This window comes from Clavelina lepadiformis, chromosome 1 (assembly GCF_947623445.1).
Source record: "Clavelina lepadiformis chromosome 1, kaClaLepa1.1, whole genome shotgun sequence".
In the NCBI taxonomy this organism is placed as follows: Eukaryota; Metazoa; Chordata; class Ascidiacea; order Aplousobranchia; family Clavelinidae; genus Clavelina; species Clavelina lepadiformis.
In genome coordinates, this window is record NC_135240.1 from 25,273,829 (window position 1) to 25,289,325 (window position 15,497).

Here is a 15,497-nt window from a genome sequence, read left to right on the forward strand (position 1 = left end):
GGATTTTGTTAATATTTTATTTGCACTTACTTGTAGGTTACACAGTTATAATTTGCTTTTATATCCCGATGATTTCTTCATCATCATCACGAGTTCAGGGTTGCGTTGGGTTTCTGCGTTCTGGTTCGGAGTTACCTATTCCCATTTAGTTTTTCTCCAGAGCATTTCCATGATCACAAACTATTTGCTCAGTGCCGTCAGGTTTGAAACATCATCACCATCTTCATCGTTACAATCGAAGAAATTGATTATAATTATCTTTTATAAGAAAGACATCCAGAAGTAAGGTATTTGGCAAAGCCACTCTACACTCTACAGCTTCATAGAAACAGGTTGTTGAAAGACGATAATCCAAACAAAACTTGTCATTGCATCTCACAGTGATGGTAAATATGAAAATGTGTTTTTACTGTCAGAGCACATTTAGTATACATAAGGTATCTCATTCAGATAAGTCTATTTTTCAAAGCACGGGAAGCATTTGCAACATGCCCTACTACCCTTGATGAAGATAAGGCAATAGGCGTATAATTTGTTCAAGTGCAAACTCAAGCAAAATGTTCCAAACAAACCATCCTTCTCAACATCAACCTCAATATCGTTGGCTAACTTGTATATAGGTGGTGCAATATCCGGGTCGAAATCGAATTTTTCCTTTAGACCAGTGGTTCTTAAACTGGGGGGCGCGCAACATTCGTAAGGGGGGCGCGAGAGATGACAAACTGTCTATTATATGAGCTATGTCTAAACATGCTTTCTTGACTTTCACTATAGGTTCATTTTTACTAAAATTTTAAAGTGTGTCACCATGGCAATTGTATTTTTGAAATTTGGATTCTGAAATACGTCAATTGTTACGTCATAATATTTGGTGTTTCTCCGCATTGAAGCGTATTGTTTTCGTTTACTCATTCATGCACTCCTAGCTCGACTAACTGTTCTCTTGTGTTCTCTTTTTGCAGTGACCTGTTTTTTCTCACAACGGGGGGGCGGCGTAACAAGAAAAACTTTTACAAATGTATCACTTGTAGAAATACTTAATTTACACTAAATGCATTTTCTTTAGTTTTACAATTATGATGTATACAGGAAGCCAGATGTTTTTGCTACTAACCTGTAAATATCCGATCAGTTTACGACGTATAATTTTCGAGTCATTAACGATTGAAAATTTGTGTGCAGTGTCGGCCACACATAATAAAAATAGTAATGTCGCGCACCCGGTTTAAATAGGGTAAAACCAACGTCAGCCAATATTAAAACCGTAAAATGAAGTAAAATTTAATTTTAGTATTGATTTAATAACCAGGTATTTTAGTAATTAAACTAATTGTATTGACACAAAATGAGTGGAAAAAAGAGAAAGTATGACCAAAATTATCTGAAGTATGGCTTTATAGATACCACAGTGAACGGAAAAGTCGTACCGCAATGCGTGATATGCTTAGAAAAGCTAAGCAACGACGTTTTGAGACCAAGTCGTTTGCAGCGTCATCTTCATGAATATAAAGACAAAACCTAGGAACAAACTTGACTGTGAAGCCGACCTTAGATGTGCATTATCTTCTACAAAGCCTCGAATTAAACGTTTGGTTTCCAAAAAACAACTACATCCTTCACATCAGTTAAAGTTAATTGAAAATAAATTGCTTTTTTGTTTAATGCTTTTTTATTTTGCAATGAGGGGGGGCGCGAAATTTTTAGGTACTGTTAAGGGGGGCGTGTGCCAAAAAGTTTAAGAACCCCTGCTTTAGACAGTCGAGGATCGATCACTGGGTCTAGCTTAGCAAAAATAAGGCGTTCAAAAGTCTTGTAAGGACGCAGAGAAATAAAACAGGGCCGTGACCCTTTGGCTTGGTTTGTTTGATTTGAGTAAGGCAACAACCGTCGCTTCTTTTTTCAAAAGGTACTAATACTTCAAACAAGCTGAGTAGATTTTCGTCAACCAAGCCATCAGCGATTTGCAATCACAGTGCTTTAAAAATCCAGGTGGAAGGTTATCAAGTCCTTGACCCTTGTCATGTTTCGCTGATTGATAGCAGAACAGTGTTTCCACAATCAACTAAGGGGCTGATATCAGACCCTAATCCCAAGGCATTGATAAGAAAATAAATTTAGCATTTCAAATATTGCATCATCATTTATTTTCTACAATCATTGCGCTAATCACGCCTCAGTCTCGGCAACAGTCCTTGTTGGGAAATTTTTCATATGCGCTTGATGTCGCTAACGAACCATATTTGGCATGCCCCAAATTTATGTACCATTTTTCAAAGGAATAGGATTTTCTTCCGTTTATCTGCAAAAGATAACATCGCAAGATATGTTACATGGTAACAACAAAACAAAGCAATTCAACTGCTAAATAACATACACGTAATAAGGTCTTAGCTTTCTTGAAAATAAAAATGGCTCGAACATGTCAAATGAATGCATGCTTCAGCCACGAGCCTGAACATGATTAATGATGGGTTAGAAGTAAGCTTCAACTTGTTTCTGCTAAACAAACTACATAAACCACCAAGCATTTATTCAAAATATACTACAAGCCATTTCATAATTATATAATAGATAACCAAGATGTACTACGCGTTATTATGCACGTTTTGCGTCACATTCTCCAGCTTACGTTTTCACACTTTGCACCAAAGGCGTACACATCAAGTTCGGTGTGTTTTTTTGTACAAAAAGCAGAATCGTATTGCCCCAAAGGCAAAACTTGCTTGGTGAAAAGTAAACGAAGCTCTTAATTCCACGTTGTGTTCTGCCGAGGCCAACCAACATTTCGTAGTAATACAAAGTAGCTATTTGTACCACCAGGTGTACTTTGAGGACAAGCATTTGTGTCCAGTAAGACATTCTCAAAGCGTTTTATTTTTAAAACCAATTATATTTAGTGATTAACTTCAATGCGACAATTAGAAAGAAGAGAGTATCAAAAACAAGGCAAAATGTGTAAAAAAACGTACTAGTTATTTTTACACTGCGCAAAATAAGGCAAATTTGAAATGCCCTGAAAATCACGTGTTCAGCTTTTGGATTAGTGGAACTCGGGGTTCAACGTGACATGACAAGATTATTTCTACAAAAAAATATTTTAGTAATAAATGTTGAGTATAAGGTCCACACATACGACGGCCAATTTTGACGACAGGTTGTCTGCCCTTATATTTACTGGCTTAGTCATAATTCGTTTCAAAATTTATGGGTAAACACTTTGGATTAATTGTTTTTCGCTATTAGACAAGCCGTCATGTAAGAAATAAAGTGGGACATGGATGGATAAACAAATTTAAAGATTATGCTTGCCTTTTGGTTCTAGCACAGCGTAAAAGTTATAATTTCATAAGATGTAACATCGCAGAAAGCAATCGTTATCATTATAAACACCATATCTTGTAATGTTGGTGACGATGAATCATATTTCCGCACGCAATTGAATTTTAATACCTTATTATGTAAACTCGCCAAGGAGACAACAAATGTTGATGCAATAAAATTTTTATTCTGCAGAACATTCAATATAGTTTATTGGTTGTTTCTATTTAAATAAATCGTAATTTAAAAAGTTTGCGTTGTATGTACATGTCATGCTGTTCAGCACAGAAAAACGTTGTCAATCCATCAGTAGTTTAACGTAATTTGTAACAGTAATACATTTTTTAATTTTATACTAAAAATTTATGTAAGACCATTTTGAGACAAAAGTACTCAATATGCATCACAACAGTATGGAATATAAGACAAAAGATCTTGTTAAGTTTTGTCATCGTCTCAATACATAAATTGTTTCACATTGCAAAAACAGCGAATTAGTAACGACCAAATCGGTCAATTACTGGGCAAAAGCAGATCATGCAAATGCGAAGTAACTTGCGTCGGTGTTTAGTGTCCCGCTTTTCATCTAATCATATCGGTACAAGCGGTTGATATCATTTCTGACGTTACAGGTACAGAAAATAATAGTAAAAAGAATAGGCTTTTATAGAGTCTGAACAAGTTTCTTTGTTGCTACATCACGTTAACCTTTTCAGTCAAACTTGTCAAACTCTAGCTTGACCGGATTGATCACTTCTCCTATTGGGTTCCTCTTCGACTTTGATCTTAAATAGGAGGATTTCGAGCATGGTTTGATTGGTAACCAAGTTTGAGCAATGCTTACAACACAAGCAGTTTTTCACAGCAAAGCTTTATCTAGAATCGGCTGTAGTCGGAATTGTTCGCTCTCTGGTATACTGTCACGTAAGCACTGCATTTGCATCTCGATGAGTCGAGCTTTGTCGTCAAGTTCGCGTTGTTCAACAATAAGAGAAGATTTCATTTTTATATATCTTTCAAACAGGCTCATCTGAGGAAAAACGTGAGAACAGATCAAAACATGTTTGCATGAAAGCACCAAATTTCTGATTTATCAAACCAAGATGATAGATTGTGCATAGCAATTTCTACAATATTACAAGAAATGCCTCACCTGTTTACGGCTAAATTGTCTAAGTAGGAACTCAGAAACGATTTGTTGTTGTTTGTCGGTGAATATTTTCAGGTCTTTCGCGTCGTTAAACTGCTCGAGTAGCTTTGCGCGTTTTTGGCAAAGGAATTTCTTTAAATAAAAACAAAGGGATTTTAAGCAAAAATAACTTAACGACAAAGATAATAAGAAAAATAACTTCAAAACCTTACTGTTAACACAAACGTTATATAACTTACCATCTGGTCCTTTGCCATTCCTACGTTCATCTTTATGGCGTTTTCAACAAGAGATAATCTGCCAGAGAGCGAGAGCAACAAATTTGTAATATTGTTAGCGTCTTCGATGAAATGATTGTATTTTTCTAATTCCTTCTCGTTACAACGAGATTGGACAAGGTCGAGTACTTCTTGTCCCAGACATTCGTTTTGATGTATTTCAATATCAAGCAAATCTCTCATAGCATGGATTTCGTCGGTCTTCAGTTTCAGGTTTGAAATAAGTTTGAGCTGAGATAGTAAATATGTTGCGTTTATGGGATATTTTTTAAACTTCTAATCAAGAGCTTAAAAATTGAAACCACACAGACCCGATGTCAAAAAAGTTCAAGCGAATTACCTTTTTTTGAGTAATGCTTTCCTGTAAGTCTTGCGTTACTGCTTTGACAGGTAAAACATCACAACTTTTGGTTCCGCGTCTATGGAAAGAAACAAGATATAAACTATACATCAAAACTCAAAAACATGAAACATCATTTTGTGTTAAGCACAGCATAGACAAGAACAAATACCTGTAACGTCGTCTGCGACTGGACATCTTTGTAGATGCTGCGTCCGGAGATGTCGAGCGTGATGAGAAAATGTCGTAAGTCAACTTTGGAGTCATACTGCGTTACTTCTACCGATTTTCGCTTTCGCAAATTACACAGAGCGTGTTATATTCTCTTAGTTTCACTGAACATAAATCAATGAGGTTTAAGTTAGATGTTAGACCATATTCACTAATTACCGAACACCTCAACAACACAGCCGTAAATAATCTTTCATGTAGCTTCTTGTTCGTTCAATAGTTTAGATTAGAAAAGTTTATACGGGAGCAGTTCTAAGTAGGCTTTCTATCCGACTCTTACACAGACATTACAGGTTGGTGCAAGTCGTCCCTGTTCTGTCAATAGCTGACTGTCTACTGAGACTTGGACCTTATATAACTGCTTTACGGTATATAGAGAAAAAGGGATGTCCATAATTGTTAGTTTGTTGCCTTAAGAGAATCGACGGCGAGGTAAACACCTTCGTGTACGTAACAGCCCGATCTTTCTAAGTACGAATTACTTTTTATATATAGAGCAAAAATCAACGATGTACTAGAATCGGTCTTTCTAAAAGCTGCCCAAACTGGAATTTTCTAAGCTTTCTAGATCTATTCCCTTATTTGAATTTTGACTCGTAACACAACCTGAAACCGTCCGGTAATTATTTGTATGGGCAAGCCTTTACTTGATTGGATTGTAAACCACAGATTTTTTTGCAGAGCCACGAAAGTGTTAAGCAATAACACCACAACTTACCTGCTACTACTAATTTATTTATTTCAAGACATATGCTTGGACATTTACAGTTGTACATTATTGCAAAGTTTCTGCTGAAATAAACATAGGGTTTCCGGAAATCTTGCTTGGAAATCAAGAAAACAACTCAAGTGGCGACCTATCCCATATTTCAGGTCAATATAAAGATTGATGAAAGCAGAATGAATTCTTTATTTGTATAATGAGGTCTGTGTCTCACCAGGTGTTTGAAAAGGTCCACGAAATCAAATTGATCATGATTTTGCAATATTTTCAAACCGTTAACTCAAGCACTTCGGTTTGTAGACATGTTTGCAATTGTTAAATGAGTAAGTAAAAGCGCCTTCCAGTACAAATGAATAGGTATACAAGCCGAACATAGTTAATCTACGTGATACACCGTAACAATGACAAACGTTTGCCGGCATCGCTAATACAATGACCTAGTTCAATTGACTGTTTAACATTGAAAGATTACAGGGTAGGATATGTCTGTAAAATAAATTAGGTAAATAGTGATTATCAACTGTTGGACGTTAAAGCTTTTAATTCATAAAACCTGACCTTTAGCATTTGCCAGTGTCAAAACCGCTGGTATTTTTAATGAAAGCCACTTAAAACCTGATAATAAATAAACCAATTCAGGTGTGAAGGTTTGAACGGGATTCATTTGAATTCAAGTATTTACGCAGTTCTCTCATTAGCAAGTGATGATAAAGCAGGTAATACTCATGTTGACGTAAAATTAAATCAACTATCGCGTAACGGTTAATCTTTGGACAAAAAAGATTATTTTGCACAAAAATATACGACTTAACCTTAGAGATATAACGTAATAGGACTAGACAGTACGTTAATGGTTACCAAGGAATTACTGTCACAAACTCCGCCATTGAAGGCCATACAGCGATGTTGTTTGCCAAACTTTTAGGCTTTATAGAAATGTGTTATATCAATTAATGGCCGATAAAAAGAATCTGAATGTACAAGACATTATCTAACGTCTAGTCGAATACTGAGTTGCGACGATTAGATGTTTCCTATCTAACTGGGCGATTCCACACAAGTGCCGATGTTGATGCTATCGCAAGGCACGTAAATTAAGTATTGTGATAATGACCGAATTCGTCAAAAACCTCCACATTTTCAAGCAGCTCGCGCGGCTAGTTTCTAACGTTTAACATCGGCTTCATAGTTAATGTGACCAAAAACTGCATCATTGCTGCAACAGGGCCTTGCATACTCAATGGCGAATTTATGGTTGATATCAGCGAAAACACGACACATATTTGTTATCGACTGTTAATTAAGGCTTTCACATTTGAAATGTTCCGAAGCAGTTACTAGTAAATGCTTTTTTAATTGATTTTTCACTACCATTGGTACGTGACCAAATAATACGACAAAATGAATGTAGTGAAAAATCTTTTTTCAATCGTGCTGGCACACAGGTTGTCCAAAATTACTATATCTTTATTGCTATAGAAATGTAGCGTGTATGATATGCCACTGTAAATTCAAGAGCGTATACTATACGCACGTAGGCAGAAACTTGAAAGCTACAAAATACGGTGACAAATGGAGTAATCTTGTAGTCATCTGCGCGTAAACTCGTTTATCTCAACGTATAACATTTCTTAATGGGATAGGGTATGCCAAAAAAGAACAGCGCACCATCACTGTAATTGTATAGTTCTGTCCATTTGTGGCACTACCGATATTATTGTAGATCGCAGTAAATAAATATGTTTTTTATATATATACTAGCGGAAAAACTTCCCAGAAAACATGTGCACAAGAACAAGAGCATGTAGCAAAATAATTTTTATTGAATAGGGAATTGTTTCCAAAGTGTAATTTTCTCCTTACGAATATGAAACCAGTGGAAAACAGAAGAAAGCGTAACTCGTTAAAAAGGTTTAAAAAGAGACAAGTATCTGTGACAGAAATCATGTAGATAGTTTTTATTACTTTAACAAGTTCTTGAAATCAAATCCAATAATTTTCTTTAGAAATCTTGTAAAGCTCGCCAGCCAAACCGAATACGTAATTATGCGCAATCAAATTTTAAACCCGTTAATTTGCTTCTTCACGTTTTAAGGTTTCTAATATATCGATGCCTGTTAAAGTGAAGTTCCTATAAATTTGAGTCTTCCTTGCCTAAGCCTGAACAAAGAAAGTCAAAAATGCAAAACAAGTACCGTTGTTTTCGTTTTTAAATAGTAGATCTATTAGTATTTCTATTATGTCCATCCAAAGTAAGCTGAAGACAGATTTAATCAAAAACACTTAAAACAAGACGTTACGGTTTTGTATTTCAGCGATGTGTTGGGGTGACAAACAAGCATTTTCCAATTAAAGTGCGGACTCGGTCAATCGCTTTCGGTTATTATGGTCGACCACAAAGTGACCTAGGTAATAACAAAGCAGTTATTGCGTATGCAGTCTGTTTGACTAGTGACGAAAACGTTGCATTAAAAACCCACAGTTAGTCACTTGTTATCAAACAGTGGCAACTGTGTGTGTGGCACACGTGAATTCACTTTGCGAAACTGTGCAAAACGTGTTATTCAATTACTATTGCAAATTCAAACATATTATTGGTGAAAAATTTTGCAAACATCCCAGCTTGTTTTTGGCTTAATTAACCTCACCACCGCATTTTACTCCATTACGTGTGCAAAGGATACCAAACCACTGAAGCCAAACAATAAAACCGTTGACCTTAAGTTGTTATGTCAGAAATTAAGACTGACAAAGCTTCAGAATGAACAAAGGGTTCGAACTTAATCACTCAAGGTATTAAGAAAATGTGTTAGCAGTAAACATGCTTCGTAAATCGTAAAGGAAACATCAGTTAAACCAACTATGGCTAAAAGTACATAAAACACGTCACAAAAGTCGTTTGTAGGCCTACAACTCAAAGGTATTCCACGTGAAACCCCTGCAATGACTACGATTATGAAAATCCACTTTAAGGATTAACAGATCCCCTGAGATGCCAAAACACACACATCCAGAGAGAAATTCAATTTTTTAGGCGAACGCCCATGACCCCAAAGAAGAATCTATATCTTTATAAAATTAAACGGCTTTAATGTTAAAGTAGGCCTGTTTATATTTAATTCACATGAATAAAAATTACACTTTACCGAGACCAAATCTTTATATATGTATATAATTGTTTATAAACAATGAGTGTTTAAGCACACTGCACATGAATTGGCAATAAACTAGAGTTACCATGTCTGAAAATGGCCAAATTCCTGACGGTCTTAATGACCACCTTTCCCGACACAATACACGCGCTATACTACAGTTTACAGTATGTAAAAATAAACAAAATAAACTAGCCTAGTCAAATGACTCGAAAAATAAAGGCCAATTCGCATAATTACCGAATAGTGAAAATTAGTATGTCACAAAACAAAGTTAACTAAAAATCACACTAGACTGGCGTTAAGGCGATGTCTTTTAGCCGATAGGCCTAGACGAGCTAGGCCTACATCTCGGTCTGCTCCTAGAAGGAGCTTGCCTGCATCTCGTCAGTAAACTTGCATTTTCGGTTGGCCATTTTCATAAGTAAAACAATAACAAACTCTTACCGTGAAAATACTGCCAGTTAAATTTCATAAAATGCATTATTCAAAAATCTCGTACATTTAAGCACTTTTTAACATTTCTCTCTGACGCCGATTTAAACACTAAAATCCGGTACATGTCAGGGAAAATCCTGATGTCTGACAACCCTCCAATAAACCATCTTGGTCTTAGGACTAATTAGTCATTTAATGTAAATTACGACATTTCGCAGAAACCTAACCCATTAATCATTGTACGCTGGCTCACCGAAGATTACTCCCTAAAAAACGATTTAATTTCAGCATATCCTGGAAAGAATTTGAGGTTTTGCTATTGGGGTAAATATTAATTTCACGGCAATGAGTCAACAAAGCACGGCGCCATATCGTGCACGAGGCACTATCACTGCATTACGTAGCTGTAACTTATGTTTACCAGCAAAAATCCAAAACACCAGCAACAAAGGTGCTTAAAATTATGTTCTTCTTCAAGTTGAAAGAATAGTAAAATTGTTAAAACCCGACGTTCGTTAATGTTTTGGGCGTACATAAGCGTTTATCGATAATGCGTAATTTGATTATTTTACCTTTGTGATAAAAACTCCACCTCTGCGTTTTGTCAGGGCTTCCCCTTACGAGCTGAACGTTTGCCAAGTTAACATGAATGTACGCCATATAATTGTTAGTAAAAGCGACGGGAAAAGCCAAAATTATTCCACGTCAGAGCCTCTTTCTTCATGCACCTGGTAAGAGACAGACAAAATTTGAAAAAGATTGTGAAAGATGAAGAACCCATCGCTAAGCATTGTTTTATACTTACGTACCAGCTGGAAAAAGCTGCTCGGGAAATTAACTTTGTCCACATCAAATTTTAACTTGAATTTTCCTTACAATGCGTTTGGTGATTCGCCGCTCACTACAAAACTGATTACAGCTTACAATGCGTTACGACCCATACAAATATCTATAACATTCTGAAAAGCAATATCGGTTGACTTGTACTTATTCAAACTTTCAATGCAGCTCAATTGTTCCGCCGTTGAGAAAAGAAATATATTATTTTCATACAAAAACATGATAAAAATTTCACCACTCTCCAGACTTGATTTCGCAGCAAAGATTTTTGTACTTGATTTGAGTTGCAATGTACGTGAAGTTTTGCGCTCTGAATCAACAAGATCAACAGGTCAAACGAAACTTGTTTGTCATTATTTGGGCAAAGCTCTGAAGCTATTAAGACACTTTGATGCGAATGACAGGCTATAATGGGAACTCATTTTCGTTGTGGTTTCATTTTGCGAAGTTAAATAGTTTGTTTGGATAGTGAATCAACTTCTAGCAACTAGCAATTGTGACTTTCGTTATGGAGTACTTAAAATTATGCTGCAATGCTTCGAAGAGCTACAAGGGCATCTTCTTACGACAATGGTCATTCTCTTTTGTTAAGGTTTAATCAATCATCACTGTCAAACGACGTTCAACGCATAACCACATTTAACAGGTTGAGGTGTTGTGCCAGTGAACTTCGTCGGAGTCAGTGGATCGAGCAATTAGCTCTATTTTCTAAAGCTGCTTAAACGAAATTTAATACTCATTAGCGAGAAGTGTGTGTCATTGAAATGATCAGTGACTAAGCGATCCTCGCAATGCAATCGCATATTCCCCAACTTAATCATCATTAGATTCAAAGTTGTTTATAGCTAGATGCCACTACCACCGCGTAGAGTGATGTTACGTTCTGACTAGCATCACAACTGCAAAATGCAATGAATAAACTAAATACAGTTGAAATGCAAGCTTTCTACGACATCACCACATTGAAAGCAGGACCATCGAATCAAACCCTGAATGGCATAAATGGGCAAAGCCGCAAATTACCTAAATGTCACAATTTAAACTTTAGATATTAATTATGATCTTTATCTCACAATGAGCCTACAAAAATTTTCTTCGCAAGTGGTAAAAAACTTCCATACAACTCTTTACTAAAAATTGAACCAACAATTTAGTTTGTTTGGACAAAGCTGTTGAAACAAAAACTTGAAAATATTAACATAGTTTTGCGTGTGCTCTCATTGGGTTGTTGCCATACCACCTACAGCGATATAATAATATCTTGAAACAGCAAATGACTAATGATGGGGATTTGCGGATAGAAAACGTCACAAAACAAACATTTTTGGGGATCAAATGAGGCACTTAATGTATTTTGGGACCGACAAGGACCAGGAATTGTTCTGAAAAATGGATAAGCATCTCTTGTATTCTCACAGGTTCTAACCACAAACTCATAAATCTATTTTCGACGCTTTGGTCGTTCAATCAAAACTTCGAATCAAGTACTTTTACGTAAAAAGATTACTTCAATCCCACAAAGTAAGAAGAATGCTTTCAATAGATCAGTAGAACCAAAAGAAGTAAAACATTTCCAATAAATTGGTGGTGGCCAAATGACAACTCAAACAGTAATCGAATTTTCAACAAATTTCAAGTTTGGGCAAACTAAACTGGACCTTTATTTCTTACCCTACGACACAAATGCAGACTTTTCAGAAAGTTCCCACATTAACTTAAACGTTAATTAAATGCGCTTCAACGCCTACACGCATCATAATATTTACTTATGTGAGAAAAACTTTCGTGAGAGTCTTTCCAAAGTGTATTAAAGGATGTGGTAGTGTTTGTTGAATTGACCAGATAGAACTATAAAAACGCTTAACTCATAGTCTTAATGTACACAGTAGATGATTGACAAAACTTCATATGTCTACCTTAGGTGGCAACCGATTTTTCGTCCAGTAGGAACTCCCCAAAATCCTTGTTGGTATAAGGGCTTATAGAAGCAAAGGCAAACGATCTTCCTGGTCTAAATTAAGTGTGTAATCGCAGTGAGCTATGACTCATACGCACCTTCATCAAGTTTATTCTGCAAGTCAATTACAGACATTTGCTGTTACTTGACGTATCCTGAAAAAGCTTTCCAAACTGCGAAAAACTTTCGCACGATGATCATCAGTGAACTTGGAGAAACGATAGGGATATGTAAAACAAAGACAAACCAGTTAAAAGGGCGTTGGTTCTAACAAAAATAGAACTGAAATCAAGCAACAGATCTTGATTAGACAAAAATCCAAATCTTCCGATAGCAAACATCCAACACATAATAGGCACTGTAAAGCACGCCACATCTCCACTCAAAAATGTCTAGTAGCAAAAAAATTTGTATCCGGTTAGCTGTTACGGTATGCTCACGTCATAGGATCTGTTTTATCGCTAAACCCTTGCCAAGGTGGCAGAAGGTGAGGAAAAACACTCGAACAGCGAACGGGAGGCATTAAATAACACTCCGAAATATTCATTAATTTTAATTCAAAATAGGGCAAAGAGAACTGTCAACTACTTTTGGGTACGTTCCATTTGTCGTAACTGTCTTAAAATTAAAAACTCGTAAAATTGAGATACTTAAGATAGGAAAGTGAAAAATAATTTGTTTTCAAAAGTAGTGAGTAAAACAAAAATTCGGCATCATACAAGGCCACCAGACCTTAGGGCGGATTAACGATTGTCGTTATCAAAGCTTTCGCCGACCATATTTGCAGAGTTATTTACGAGATCCCTGTCATTGGCCACTTGAATAATTACTGCAATATGAAACTGAGATGACAATAAAACGACGATTTACCAGGCAGATGACAGTCCCATATACTGACAGAACATAATAGATGTTATTGCGACTTTGAAATCGATACCGAGTTTGACGTTAGAGTGAAACACTTGCGTTGTAATAAATCGTAAATTTTACAGACCCCTTTATAGACGTGACACACACTACTTTCTTCATATACGTCAATGACCATATAATCAATAGATTAATGTAGTAATTTAATTTTACGAAGAGCCTAAAACACTTTAGGCTGCCGATTTGCGCGACATTGCTGTCAGGTGTTTACAACTTCCCATTTAAACTAAAATTGTTCTATGTTGTGCTTACTCGCAAAACGGGAAGAACAAATGTTAGGCGGTGGTAGTTACCCATACTCCAGGTCATGTGAATTTCGAGACCCTCCACTTGACAACCTATAAATATAGAACATTAATGATTCCGGATCTCCCCTTAACAATCGTAAGTTTAACGACTTTAGCATCATGGCAACCGCTCGCTGTTGATAACGTTGCTGCGGTAAAAGTTATTATACTGTATGTAGCCAAGTCTATACCGTTGCCTTGCATATGTTATGAAGCAGATAGTAACTGAAAACAACGGTTACGAACTACGATTATATCTAAGAGAATCTAAGAGAAAATAAGAGATCGGTTACTGAAACAAACATTCGACAAATTATGGTGAGGATGATTAACATGTTTCGTGTGGTAAGTATTACCCTTCATGCTCCATAATATTTATGAACTAAGTTTTGTGCCGTAATCAAGTTGTAAAAATGATTGAAAAAAAACTTATACGCCGTAAACTCCATGAACGCACATACGTCATTGATGCAATCTTGATTTGACGTATCGTAAAATGCATTTTTACAAAACAAACCAGGAGCTTGCTCCAAAAAATTTGGAAATGCCACTTTTACCACCTTCAATGCAATGTGCTAAAAATGTTTAAATTTATGATGAGTTATATGAAAACATAACAACCTACTTCGGGTATTTCAACAATGAGTTAGCAATCCTATTTCTGTGAAACAAACTTTGCGACAAGCCGTCTGGTCACGTTCAGTATTTGTTATATTGACAGCCAACTTCGCGTCGCTTTTAAACTCACATGTTGGTAACTACAGCCAACACTAAAGTAGCTAGCCGGCCGTCTGAACCGTTGTAAGTGAAAAACGGGAGTCATGCTGCCACTGTTTTTAGTGACAACTATTTTCGAAAGGGAGTTTGGTATGCTTGCAAAAACATATACATCTGCTGTTCTTATGACGCAATGCAATCGTTACCTAAACAAGTACTCGCCCCAAGATAATGCAAAAATAAGCAATTGCGACACGAAGTTATTTCACCTTCAAAGAAGTTGATAGTCATCATCAAGAAGAAACATTAGCGGCAAGAATAACTAGTAAATTTTGAGGTTTGTTCCACCCTCAATTTACCTGCATTTGCCTAAACGTGCTGATGCTCTACAGATAATAATTGCATGTGATGTATCTCCGAGAAAGAATGATTATATTCCTCATGTTTATCCAATACAGCTTGGGTGCGGTAGATGTAACTATGACACCACATACAACACAACTAATCGTATTCGTATGCGAATTTACGAAGACTTTCATTAAATAAATTAATGGAATATATCACAACACGCCTGGAACTGGATATTATTAAAAATTGCAGCAAACTTGCTCGTCATTGATGCATATAGTAAAAGTTATTTGCGGAGTAGGCGTGTGCAAAGTAATTGTACTTTCTGTCAACTGTTAGACTGATATATCTGGAGCACAAATTATATCTCAACGAAACAAACAAGGCACCGTAAATAGCATAACGCGTTCAAACTCAGCACCGGTGTAAACCGACGCAATACATCGCAGTTATCTGTAGCTATTACGAAGCAGAAAAACGTTACCTGTGCTATTAAGTTTGACAGGCTGTGATTAATCCAATCAGAACTTTTCATACCTTGCGGACTTTTGACATTTTCATTTAGGATCCTTTGCATTTGTGAAAGATAATAATACTAATTGTAAGCAATGATTTTGATGATTGCGTTCAATTTAAGTTACCATGTCAAATTTGGAACACTAATAATTATTGTATTACTCGCAGAGAAAATTACGTAAGTTTTGTTGCTCTGTTTTTTTGCGGGCATGATTATTTTTTCGTAAACATCGCGCTGCTCATTATGACTGGAAATAATTCCCGGACTTGCAGC

General features: G+C 36.2%; 1 protein-coding gene and 1 long non-coding RNA gene across 2 annotated transcripts; both read right to left on the reverse strand.

Moving 5' to 3' along the window:
• Nucleotides 1-1,689: 1,689 nt before the first annotated feature.
• Nucleotides 1,690-14,315, reverse strand: LOC143451593 (uncharacterized). The gene is made up of 4 exons (XR_013114882.1): nucleotides 12,388-14,315; nucleotides 10,441-10,781; nucleotides 10,204-10,359; nucleotides 1,690-2,299 (listed from the first exon to the last, which is right to left on the reverse strand). It is a non-coding gene; the product is annotated as an uncharacterized LOC143451593 (long non-coding RNA).
• Nucleotides 3,486-5,988, reverse strand: LOC143451580 (protein Shroom4-like). Its single transcript, XM_076952268.1, has 5 exons — nucleotides 5,259-5,988; nucleotides 5,087-5,165; nucleotides 4,708-4,977; nucleotides 4,472-4,600; nucleotides 3,486-4,348 (listed from the first exon to the last, which is right to left on the reverse strand). Exons 1-5 carry the CDS (start codon nucleotides 5,351-5,353, stop codon nucleotides 4,178-4,180), a joined length of 744 nt encoding a protein of 247 aa, XP_076808383.1. The 5' UTR covers nucleotides 5,354-5,988; the 3' UTR covers nucleotides 3,486-4,177.
• Nucleotides 14,316-15,497: the final 1,182 nt, after the last annotated feature.